At 41.0% G+C, this 13,605-nt stretch overlaps 1 protein-coding gene across 2 annotated transcripts in view; it reads left to right on the top strand.

The window, feature by feature from the left end:
* Nucleotides 1-13,605, top strand: part of LOC126473351 (DENN domain-containing protein 5B) — a 483,519-nt gene that overhangs the window by 362,312 nt on the left and 107,602 nt on the right. For both annotated transcript variants that reach the window (XM_050100349.1, XM_050100350.1), the window contains exons 3-6: nucleotides 5,094-5,264; nucleotides 6,698-6,957; nucleotides 7,730-8,004; nucleotides 13,124-13,299. In XM_050100349.1, coding sequence (XP_049956306.1) covers nucleotides 5,094-5,264; nucleotides 6,698-6,957; nucleotides 7,730-8,004; nucleotides 13,124-13,299 — 882 coding nt within the window. The remainder of the gene's footprint in view (nucleotides 1-5,093; nucleotides 5,265-6,697; nucleotides 6,958-7,729; nucleotides 8,005-13,123; nucleotides 13,300-13,605) is intronic.

Raw genomic sequence — 13,605 nt, forward strand, 5'->3', positions numbered from 1 at the left:
AGGCTGTAGCGCCTAGAACCGCTCGGCCACTCCGGCCGGCAACACAAGTAGAAGCGATACAATTAATACAATACATACCTGGATCCGTAATCAACTGCAGGCTTTGAATGTCTTTATGATATACACTGGGATAGCGATATGCACATGTACGGAAGGCGGTAGTTTCGCGCACACAAGGCGTGTAAGTGCAGTGCATTGGCGGAGCTGTCATTTGTGCTCAGATGATCCTTGTGAAAATGTGCTGAACGTGATTATTGCCGCACGACAGGAATTAATAGGCTCTGAACGCGGAATGGTAGTTGGAGCTAGACGCATATGACATTCTAGTTCGTAAATCGTTTGGAAATGTAATATCCCGAGATTCGCAGTGTCAAGAGTGTGCCGAAAATACCAAATTTCAGGCATTACCTCTCACCACGGACAACGCAGTGTCCGACGGCTTTCATTTAACGAGCGAAAGCAGCGGCATTTGCGTATAGTTGTCAATGCTAACAGAAGCAACACTGCGTGAAATAACAGCAGAAATCAGTGTCGTAACCTTTAGAATAGCGCGGCGAAATTTGGCTAGGGCTGGGGCAGCAGACGACCGACGCGAGTGCCTTTGCTAACAGCACATCGCCTGTAGCGCTTCTCTTGCGCTAGTGACGATACCGGTCGGACCTTAGAAGACTGGAGAAGCGTCGCGCGGTCAGATGAGTCTCGATTTCAGTTGGTAGGAGGTGATGGTAGGGTGCGAATTTGGCGCAGACCCCACGAAGCTATGGACCCAAGTTATCAAGAAGGCAGCGTGTAAGATGGTGGCGGCTTCATAATGGTGTGGGCTGTGTTTATGTGGAATGGACTGGGTTCTCTGGTCAAATTAAACCAATTATTGGCTGGACATGGTTATGTTCGGCTACTTGAAGGCCATTTGCAGCCATTCATGGTGTTCATGTTCGCAAACAACGATGGAATTTTTATGAATGATAATGCGCCATATCACCGGGCCACAATTGTTCGGGAGTGGTTTGAAGAATATTCTGGGCAGTTCGAGCAAATGATTTGGCCGCCCAGATCGCCCAACATGTCCGAAAGAACAGATACCACGCATTCCCCTCGATGGGCCATGGGTCCACCACATTCATTGCGGCTGCACTATTATTTTCGACATCCTGCGGGAATCTGAAAGCAATGAGGATGGAGGACAAGAACGGGGAATGCGGATAGGTGATGCTGATAACAGATTTGTTTGTTTCAACTGGCTGGCAGCTGTATCTGCTACTTTCTCACCTCAAAACCTGATAATGAAGCATATTCAGTTTTGGGGAGTACATTTCATGGCAAAAACCATAAAGCACTAACATCGATCAGGACTAACCAAACGGAATCGTACCCTGTGATGAAACTTGCAGACACTACTAACCAAACGGGCCCCAATTCAAATGGCTCTGAGCACTATGGGACTTAACATCTTAGGCCATCAGTCCCCTAGAACTTAGAACTACTTAAACCTAATTAACCTAAGGACATCACACACATCCATGCCCGAGGCAGGATTCGAACCTGCGACTGTAGCGGTTGCACGGTTCCGGACTGAAGCGCCAAGAACCGCTTGGCCACAGCGGCCGCGGCCCCGGTTCGATTCCCAGCAGGTTCGGAGATCTTCTCCACTCTGGGACTGGGTGTTGTGTTGTCCTTACGTTCGTATCGTCGTTACTGACGTGAAAATCATCTTCAGTACGCTGTCGTATTGTCTTTCCATTACTAAGATGTGAGTTGGCCTGGAGGCATGCCGAGATAGACCGCACAACTCTGATAAACCCTGTGTCGGGTGGTGCAGTGGTTAAGGCAAGTGCCTTGTAAGCAGGAGATCCAGGGATCGAACCCAGGGCCACCAGACATTTTCGCTCATTTGAAGTCCTCATGCAACTGACATCAAAATTTCCTGCCCATTCGTTTCTCCCACTCGACCTTCAGTTTGCATAATAAGTATCACAACTGCGGATTCCACACTGGTCCCCAGTAGGCGTCAATTTATTTATAGAAGATTTTGAAGACACGTCTCTGAGGTAGGCGTTTTTAAAACCTACTTGTTTTTGGAGGTACATAGACAATACGTTCATGATAGGACATAACGGAAAGACACTCTTAACTGTGTCCTAGATCTTTTTAATTGCCTTCATCCTAGCATCAAGTTCACAATGGGGGTTGAAAGGGATGGAAAGATTCCGTTTCTAGATGTCTTGGTTTACAGAAATGATAATGGGGCACTGGGACACAGTGTTTATCGAAAGCCCCCCCCCCCCCCCCCCCCACACACACACACACACACACACGGACCGTTCCCTGTGTTCATCGTGCTTTCATCCATTGTTCCAGTGCACAGGGGTTCTGCATACTTTGACAGGAAGAGCTTATTCCATTTCAGACGCCGTAAGATTGACACAAGGACTGAGGACTCTACAGACAAACAGATCCCCTGTGCTTTCCAGTTTGGACCTTCGCGGGAACCACTAGGACAAGAAGGCAATAGAAACTTTTGAAATATGGTGCTACAGAAGAATGGCGAAGATCAGATGGGTAAATCGTACACCGATAACTAATGAGGTGGTACCGAATAAAATATGGGAGAAAAGAAATTTGCGGCATAACTTGACTAAAAGAAGGGATCTTTTGATAGGACACAATCTGAGATATCAAGGAATCATCAGTCTAGTATTGAGGGAAATGTGAGGGATAAGAAACGGAGACCAAGAGATTAATAGAGTGAGGAGGTTCAAATGGGTGTGGGTTCCAGTACCTATTTGAACAAGTAGAGTCTTGCATTGCATACAGCAGAGTGAAAAGCTCCATCCAATACATCTTTGAACTGAAGATCAAAACAACAATAGGGCCAGTAGGTATGACAGTCATGTAACCCAAAAACTTAAAAAAGTTAAATGAATAGATAGTAGTAAAAGTTGGATAAAGCTTCTGATACTTCGCCTACTTGCTCACTGAACTTTTTGCAGTTTACACCAATAAATTGGTTGCCTTTCTCAGACTGAATGTATGTTGTTTTTATCATTCATTTCGTATCAATTTCTGTACTTTTGATTTTCCATACACCTAGAGCATGGTTATGTTCCTATATGTTGTAAAGCAATATACAATTTGATAACTGTCACTTTTATGCCATTAAGTCACTTTGATGGAGCTCCGTTATTGGTGTGCAACACATCTGTCTTGCTACAATCTCCCCATTGGATTCATACCTACAACTAACCAGTAAGTGTCATCCATAAACAAGTTTCTTGTGACTGTTGCATTCAAATCACAATACTCTTGAATCTTTCCCTTGATCAACACCTTGAAAAGAAAGATCAACACCTTGAAAAGAAATTAATTCTGGATTATATTCTTATTTTCTATCCATGGGATAATAAGTATAGGGACTTTATTAATAATCACAGCCACGTTTAGTTTATTTAGCTGCTGACGAGGAATTGACAAGAAAGTGTTGAACTTTCCACCCACTTCCCACCAAACGTGTACTTCTCACATCTACAGTGTGACTTCTGTGTATTTGAGGTTTTATTGGCTTTTAATATAAAACATTTGTTGAGAGAAAATTGGCACTGATACTGAACTGATACACAAAAATTTTAGATCTGCTTGTTCATCCGATTTCATTTTTATCACCATCACAGAGTTTGTTGCTCACTTCTTTCCTGATGATGATAGTAACATGATGTAGTGTCCTATGGGTCAGTCAACCATGTTTTCACTACACTCAAATGCTTTGAGATCATGCATCTTGGTGATTTTATGCCATGCTGTTCTGCTGATGACTGGAACAAGGCGTGACAGCATCTCAGCAATATGATGTGCTGTAGCAACAGGAGTGCTCACTCTCTAACATAGCAGTTGTATCTAATTCAGTTCCTTTTGAGTGTACAGTTGTATGCTAATGTATGTCATATTGTATACAGTATCCTGTATGTGTATTGTCTGCAGTATTGTATTTTTATGGAAACCATTAATGTAATTTTGTATACCTTGTATTTATATGTTTTCAGTATTGTTTGTTTGACTTGTCCTACGTTACAGTACAACCTTTGTACATTTTGACAGAGGAGAAATAGGGACAGTGTGATGTCTACAACAGCCAAGTAGTAATGATTCGATGCACGTTGTGGATTACCCACTTTCTTGATTACCACTATAGACTCATCACTGCCCATATTTTTAAATTAGCTGCTTCCATATTATCCGTCTGGCAGCAAACTTTAGTGACGAATAAAGATTCGTTAGAGTTCTTTTGTATGAATTCCTTCTTCTCTTAATTTTCCCTTAGCTGCTCTGTGACAATATTTAATATACATGGAAAGCTCATGTGAAACTGAGGATTTTTACAAGATGTCCATGTTTTGTGTCTAGCAAATTGTTATTTCATAGTGTCATCCTTAATAATCCTTGCACTCACAAAAATGTGATTACCATCACTTATCTAAATTTTTATTTGCATTTTCTCGGGTTTAATTTTCTTATTAAATGCACATCTTAAACACTTCCTTTGTTCACTTGTGTGTACTTGTGCACTTTTGTTTTCTTCTAAGAATGTTTATGTGTAATTTGAATTTAAGATTTTATTGTTGTTCTATCCATTTGTACTGCTATACTGTACATGAAGAAGCTACACTGAATAATAAACAAGTGAATTCTGAAGTCTGTGGCACAAGCTCGTGATTGGATATTGGTGTGACTAGAGTTAGAGTGCAGCCTTTCTTCGCTGTGGCGGATTCATCACATCAGTTACTTTTACCACTGGTAAAGATCGCCAGTACACATTTGATAGCAGGCAGAGTGCACCTGGAGGGACTGGAATGATGAAAATTCCCAGATCCTATCCAGGTTGAACCTGGGACCTCTACAGCTAGAGTTTAGTGCTCTGCCTTCTAGACCACCATGACCACTCTCTGTCATGGCATTCATTTTTGTATAAAATTAAAAATTATAATTCTAAAAGTGAAGTTTACTTTTAATGCTTGCAATAAAAATATGCTTTATAAAACAAGAAGACTTCTTTCTTGGATACATACTATACTGAACTTTTGTTAATTTTCTTTTTCCAGTTGTGCCTGCCACACGGTCTCCAGTTCCGCACACAGAAACACTGCATTGAGCCACGCTTTCACAGCTTCATTATCACAAGAGAAGATGGGAGTCACAGCTATGGCTGTAGTTATATATTTTATGAGGAAGTTCGCAACCGAAAAATATGTAGTGCCATGCAAACATTGCAGGTAGGAAAGTCATAATTGTTGTGAGTACCAAAAATTGATATATATTAAATGAAAGTATTGAAGAAGTATTTCACTAAGTGTTTGACTTCTTGTGCAAATTCCTAGCAGTTTTCAACACTAAAGAAATTGAGCAGTTGTTGGTTGGAATTGTGTTTGCTGTCTATAAAGATACTTCACACAGATTTGAACCTTGCTGTGATACCAGTATCTGTTAGCAAATGGCATGTGTTGTGTACTTCATATAATAAAATTTGGAGGCCAACACAGAGGCTTCTCTCAGATGCACTCTTCATGTAGTGAAGAACTTAAATGTTACAGTGCCCTGACATTCACAAATAATATTGCTAAATTCCTTGCATTTTTCTGATAGAACTACTAGCTGCTTTGTGTTTTCAAGTTTTGCACACTATGAGACACACCAAAAGAAAATGTATTATCATAATTTTTTGTCAACACAACAAATATGGTACAAAGCCAGTAACAGAACATTTCTTTCTATGCACATTGGCAGTACGAGTCACTTCTGAAAGTCTGTGGGTTAAACAAACATACCAGTTGTTTAATGTGTTCCGTGTTACCCAGAGTGATCAATTTTTAATGTGGACATACATGTATAAGCAGAAAAAAAGCCTCACAAATCTATCTCACAGTATACAAGAACTTTTCATTTACTCATGTGAAAATGTGTAGAAAATTCAGTGGTTCATGACTGATTAATTATGTGCAAGTTTATGTGTTGAAGAAGACAGACACATAAGTTACTGTTAGAGATGTGATGCAGTTTAGTGACTCTTGTGGGAATGCTTCAGTGTAGCTCGAAAAACAAACATCATCCCCTCAGCAGCAAAATCTGCCTCTAAAATAGAAAGGCTATCGATTTTACAGAGATAAAAGGCTACAAGATATGAACCATCCAATATATACCTCACATTGTTGAAGGTTCTTAAGTCTCGTTTCTTCATATGCTTGTTAAGTACTGGTATATATGCGGATAGCACATGGCCAGTTGCTCGGTAGTTCTCCCATACTGGCTGACTTAGAGTTTCAGCTTATCACTTGTAACTACAGTAGCATTTCACAAGTGTGTGTGTGTGTGTGTGAGAGAGAGAGAGAGAGAGAGAGAGAGAGAGAGAGAGAGAGAGAGAGAGAGATATCGTGCCAGTGGATGAATACTAACAACTTTCTCACTATTTTTGCTTGCACAAACATTGACTTTCCATTGTAAGTTTTTGTTGTTTCCCGAGTTATTGCTACTATAAAAATAAGAAATTTTGTCTTGCCTGACAATTTGCTTCTACAGACATAATCTTAGAATAAACAGCATCCAGTTTATACTTTCTTGTGCTTCCTGTGAAATGTATTTTATATGCTCGTAAAAAATAACATATTATGTGAACAAAATTCTCTTAATAGTGCTGTTTTGTTCTTTCAAGGCAATGCACTTAACAGAATTATCAAGCAGTCATCGTATTCCACAATCTCGCTCAAGAAGACAGGGTAGGCTAGCTGCTGATGGCTCACACAATACTCGTTCTCTTCCAAGACACTTCAAACTTTCAATGCACCATCCTGCAGCAGCCCAGAGCTACTATGAAGCCGCAAAGGACACACTGTATGCATCCAAAAGCATAGCTATCATCTCTCAGTTACCATATGTTCGTGCTACAAAACTTTTTCTGGAAGGACTGTACAGGTTTGTAGCTGTCTGTAGGTATTAGTAGCCTAATAAACCTTCATTTAACCATAGGAGATTTCTTGTTTTGAAACAAAGTGACACATTCTCATTCTTGTTTTTTTGCTATGTAATTAAATAATTGGAATAACAAGACATTTTTTTATATATGGTGTGTATGTAAGTTACCACATTTAATTCGAAGTGTAATTAAACCACTCAGTATTTCTTTCTTTAATGAAGGTCTTTTCACCAATATTCACATATTCTATAAATTTCCGACATTAGATTAAATTGAGTACTGCTGCCCTGTATCTGTGTGGAATATGATACAAGCATTCTTAAAATCTGATTGATATTTTCATGAGATTGTGAAACATTGGAGGAGAACTCTTCAAGAATGTTACTTTCAATTAAGAATACAGAGTTAATGGAGAAGCAACATTATAGGGAATAACCATGAGCAGGAAGGAAATATACTGTTTTCAAATTGCGGTACGATTGTTACAGTGTAGGTTTTCAGTGTATCATATTGGATTTGAAATGTGGATATTTATCTCAGGTGAGATCTGAGTTTTAATTTCAGTTAAGTATCCAGTTGTAGTATGTAACAGATGTTTCTTTCAATCAGCTACTGCTGCCAAATTCTGATTCACGGATTGGAAACTTAAAACAGAGGAAAATATCACCCTGGCTTGTATGTGGTAGTTTTATTGTTAAGCGGGCAGCTTTATCAAACAGTGTTGTTGTGTCCTTTTTAAAATACTTATGCAAGATTATTTATTATTTGCAGATGTGCTGTGGAACCAAATGCTTGTAGTGTGAGCCTAGAGAGCCATGTGCACAACCTTCTATTTGAGACTCCATTACCACAGCCTGGTCGTAGTTTGCGTTTCTCCTGCCCATACAGTGGTGACCCCATTATAGTACAACGACCGAGCTCTATTGAGGAGTTGCCTCTGTTTGACCTGCCAATTCGACAGCTGTTTGAACTTCTGGGAGTTGAAGGTGCTGTTCAGCTTTTCACTTGTGTGTTGCTGGAAAACCAGGTGCTTTTATGTTCCTCAGGTGAGTGGCAAAAAGACATTTGCACATACTGCAGTTCTGTGTCTTAGAGTAAAATTTTATTTGATTTGTAAGAAATAAGATTATTTACCTCTGGTCCAGTAACAATACCACAGAAAAGCATTAGCTTCCAATTCATTTAATTTGGTAAATGTCATTAAGTTACATTATGAGTTCTCAAGGGCTGAAAGGTTCACTAAATAGTTTAAAGGGTAGGTGTATCTGTACTCCACTGAGTGCATTAAGGTTTATGATATGATACATTGACTTAAGACATGGTTTTCCCCAATATCTCCTTATGTTTGTAGTGGGTCTTATATGTGATCCATAGTGTGTAGTAACCCACACAGTGGATGTAAGTTCACCATGGGCAGCCCGGTACGGATGGCTGTCAGCAGATTTGCCGTCTGCACGCAACACTACACAAGTGCCACCCAATGCGGATAGCGTCTTTATAAGGGCTAGGAGTTAAGTCGCTGTTGTTAACAGCTTACAACCCTGGCAAACGGAGCCTAGCATGCTGGGGGAAGAGGAGGTAACTGCAGAAGCAACCGGGCCTTCACAGACAAACACATCTTCGCCGGCAGAAACAGTGAATACCCTTTCCTTCATGCCCCTCTTGTTTCATACAGCATGAGCAGGCAGCCTGCCCCAAGTGGTGGGTCTCTTGCTGTAAATTAAAAATAAATAAAATAAAATAAGTCACAGTGGAGGGCCACTGTGTGCCTACTCAACTCGCAGATGTATGCCAAGCTAGGGTCCCCAGCATTGGCACATGTCGAGCAGCTATTGGTAAGTTGTAACAGACAGCAGGTTTATTTTCTCTGCCAATTCATGGAAAACACAGTTTACAAGTCAGGTGTCTTTTAATTATGTACTTGGTGGTTATGTTGTGAGTACTGAAAATTTGTTTGGGTAGATGCCTTTGCTACTGGTCGTAAAGAAGCCGTTTGATCAACATCTTCTTTTTGACAACTTCAAGGTCACTGTTAATGTTCAGGTAGTCATAGACACTTACCCCAACCTCAACTAGAGAAGTTAGTCACAAAGTTGGTAGGGGGTCAGTTTTTTTCAAAAATCGACTTGACCGATGCCTACCTTCAGATACTATTGGACAAGGCATCAGAACAGTTGTTTGTTGATAGTATGCCTTTCAGCCTCTATCAGTATTAATGTTTGGGTTTTCCAGTGCACCAATCATACCAACTTTTTTTAGAACAGGTTATGACAGTTTTCTCTCATTGGATTAACTATCTCAATGACATCATTCTGACAGATGCTATATGAAGGATCACCTATGTAACCTCTGTGCTTTGCTTACTGTTCTACAGGCCATGGGCTTCAAATGTAATCTTGCTAAGTCTCACTTTTTTCCAGGCTTCCACTGGTTGTTTGTGCCATGAAATTTCCTGGCAGGCTGTGCACACCATGGAACAACATTTGCCACTTTTATGACTTTGCCCTATTCATGTAAGCTACAGGAACACCAGGCATTCCGGAGCAAAGTGGTGTAATATCGCAAGTGTATTCCCAGATTGGCTAGTACCGCCCAGCTCTTGCATATTTTGCTTTGGAAAGTGCTCCTTTTGTTTGGTCTGCAGCCTGTGAGCATGTTTTTGTGCAGCTTATCCTGTAGCCTTCACTCCATGCTGTGTCCTGCCACATTTCAACCTGGGAAGCATTTGGTCCTGGCAATGGATGCATCCTAATGTGGGATGGGGACGGTCCTGGCCCATCGCCATTCAGAAGGCTCCGAACAGCTTATTGCCTTTGTGTCGAAAACACTCTCATCTTGGGTCAGAAAAATTATTCTCAGGTGAAAAGAGATGCCCTTGCTATTGTCTATGCCTTAAAAAAAATTGTCTGTTTTTCTATGGTGCAAAATTTCATTTTATTACCAACCACAAACTCTTGGTTTCTCTGTTTAGCCCATGATATCCTTACTGGACAAAGCTGTTCATCATCTTCAGCATTGATATCTGTCCTTGTCTCAGTACAATTATGAGATCCATTTTCATCCTGTGCCGCAACATGTAAACAAGGATGTTCTGTCCCAACTCCTCGTGGGTCCTGACACCTCGTTTGACCAGGAGGAACTGCTTTGTTTCCAACTGGACATGTTGGTGAAGCACACAGTGAGCAGCTTCCTCATCACCCATTCCCTTATTGCCTCTGCTGTAGTGGTGGATCTAGTGCTCTGTCAGGTCAGATGCATGATGCAACATGGTTGGCCCAACTGTCCACTGGACCAGGTGTTGCACCCACTTGAGATTTATTATGAATTACACAATTACCTCTCCCTCTTGGATGGCATTTTTTGTTGTTGATGGAAGAGTTTACTCCCGGCATTGTGGTTCCACTGGCTCCATGGTGGGAGGTCCTCTGCTTTTACATCAGGTTTACTGGGGGATCTTGCACACACAACCTACACAGCCTTGGGAAATAGTCCCTAGTGATTTCGTTGGTCTTCTTCTAGACACTTTCTGGTTATTGGTACTTGATGGTTTTCCTCCTTTTTGTGTTGTTTTTTGTCTGTCTGTAACAGCAGACATGACTGTCAAGTCCCTGATGAAGGTATTGTCCATAGAAGGCTTGCCTTGCACACTGAATTTGGACAATGGTCCTCAGTTCATGGTGCAATCTTTGAAGGACCTTACTACACACAATGACATTGTCCACAACACGGCACCTGCCCTCCATCTGCAGCCAAACAGTGACATGGAAAACCTTTTCTGAATGTTTAAGATGCAGCTGTACAAGCACATAGGATGTTTCGTGACCGAGGAGGCTCTCACATTTTTGTAAGCTGTTACAGAATGATGCCAATTGTGGCAGAGCTCTTGTGTGGCCAATAGCTGTGGATGCACCAGTTTTGTTGGTGTTCTTGCCCAGCACACCAGTCTGGACCACAGCATTTGGATGGTGCCCTGACTGGATCCCAGCTGTTGTCCTCATCCAGCACGGTCACCATGTCTTCGTGGTTCACACTGAAGATCGACTTGTAGCATGCCACCAGAACCATTTGTGTCCCAGGATGGGTGCAAAGCCCCCTATTGGAGATGAGCAGGCCCGGTTGTGCCTACATACCCTGGTGGTCAGGGCTTTGCCAGCACCGACGGCAAGTTTGCTTCCTGCTGCAGGTGCTGGCACCTCCCATGTCAGTGAGCAGCAGGGATGAAAGCTTGGTTTCTGTTGCCAGAGCCTCTCCTCTTCAGTATGCTGCGATTGTTGCCCGTACCAGCATCCCTTTTTGTGGACTCAGACATCCAGATGTCTCCCACCTCACCTGTTGCAAATCCTGTCCACTGCTTGCCTTGGGATTTATGGGTGGTGACAGTGCCCTGATCTGACTCACTTTAGTCAGTCAGCACTGGTTGGGACAGATTGGGAATTCTCACACTTTTGGCTGCTGCCCTTGGCACTGCCACAGATAGTGAGAGCATTGTGGACAGCGATGCTTGGCCTTTCCTTCCCTGCAAGGAAGGAGAAATGTAGTAACCCATCAGTTACTGCACTACCACCACAGGGGATGTAAGTCGGGCCACTACAACAAGTGTACTGGGTCTCGACATTCCAACAGCATGCCTGCAACTACCTGTGAAGGCCGCCAGGGGCAGTCTGTTGACTGACTGCCTTCACAGGTCCACTGTGCACACACAGCGCTGTAACAGCAGTGCCTGATGTGGATGGCACGTTTATAACAGCACAGTGGGCCTCAGGTCCATCAGTTGTTAAATGTGTTAGATGTGTGTAAACTACTTTCATTGTAATCTTGTTGATTCAGTCTGTGACCCAACAAATTGTATCTTTTCTATGAACATGTTTCCTTGTGTTCCTAGATAGAACATCATGTCATTTTGAGTCTCATTACAAACAAAATGATGTCCAATGCATAATTTAGTACATCAGATTGATAGAGCAACCCCAAACTATCATGGTGTGAAATTCACTTAGTGGAAATTTAATGACTATGTTATATAACATGAGGGATCATTAGTGTTTGCAGTAGTAGCGGTAACTGAGTATGCTACTTTGCCATCTCCACAATATCCTCAGACAACTCTGTCAGTCCATTATCATGGGAAATACTAATTATTCTCTGTGCTTTACTGTAACTGTCAGTAAATATCTTATGATTACTTATCAGACTAGTTTACTTTGAGTTCACATAGTAAATTACAGTGAGAATCAAAACCTGTAAACTAAAAGTATTAACAGTGTATCAGCTGCTAATGTAAATATTTTCAATTTTGTTGTTTTCATGTATTCACTAGGTTATGTTATTGTAATCTCGAATTACTGTAACAAGAATATCAATAGAGGCCAGTTACTAGTGTCCAGCTTTGACATGAACAACCCAGTTTTAATGACCTCGATGTTGATGGGATATTAAAATGTTATTTGCTTCCCTTCCTTACCAACAGATGTTGAAAGACATAGTGTAGTAGCTATTACAGCTTGCTTTTAGGCTTCACTACCTTCAGCAGTTAAATGTAAAGTTGATACAAGGTCATGTATGTGATTATAACTGTCAAATATTTGTTAATAAAATATGTGTGTGTGTGTGTGTGTGTGTGTGTGTGTGTGTGTGTGTGTGTGTGTGTGTGTGCGCGCGCACGCGTGTGAGGAGGGAGGGGGGGGGGGGGGCACAGGTGTGCACCTAATACTCCAGAATACAGGGCTCAAATCCATTTACGGCTATCCAAAGTTAGGTGTGCTGAAGATTTCCTAAATCTAAGCAAATGTGTGGATGCTTCCTTTAATAAAGTTATGGCTGATTCTTTCCCCTGCCCTTCAGTGATACACACAATCACACAAGGAGGAAAGAGTGCTTTATGCTGCTGTGAAAATCTGTTGTAAACTGCTAATATAGATCAAACCTGATGTGGAGGGGCTGGATAATTTTATTATTCACCTGGTTATTGTTATCTTTATTTCAGTGTTGTCTTCTATTAAATGATATTTTCACTGTCTCTCATAAAAGTGTAAAGTTTCATTGGCTTTTAAGCAAGTAGTAATAAAGGCTTGTCATAGAAAAAAACACCAAAATATCTAATAAAGAAGGTACCAGTGTTCAGTTGTCAGAGTGGGATGTATAAGTAGTATCAATTGAACTTTGCAGATTATCAGAGGCTTATGGTGGTAGCGGAATCTGTAACATGTCTGCTGTTTCCATTCACCTGGCAGCATGTCTATGTGCCAATTCTACCTGCATCTCTGCAGCATTTCTTGGATGCTCCAGTTCCGTTTGTGATGGGATTACATAGTGGTGAAGCACAACAACGAATTGTATCAGAAGTATGTAATGTTTTTGATACTAATGTTTTAATAGGAAAATTATTTAGTTGTACAAGAAATATGTTCAGATTGTTTTCACTCTATTATTTATAATATCAGTTGAAAAAGAAATCATGTCTTTAAATGGTTTACAGATTTATACTTCCAAAAGCACCCACTGCAATTGAAGAGCATTTTTTCAAAACTTGATAAATGTAACGGATACAGTTTTCCATAAAATGAGTATTAATATTTTTCACATAGGTAGATATGTTCAAAAATTTTAATTTTTACAAGATTACTGGATGTCACTGACATTAATGAAGC

The sequence above is a fragment of the Schistocerca serialis genome, chromosome 4 (genome assembly GCF_023864345.2).
Source record: "Schistocerca serialis cubense isolate TAMUIC-IGC-003099 chromosome 4, iqSchSeri2.2, whole genome shotgun sequence".
NCBI lineage: Eukaryota > Metazoa > Arthropoda > Insecta > Orthoptera > Acrididae > Schistocerca > Schistocerca serialis.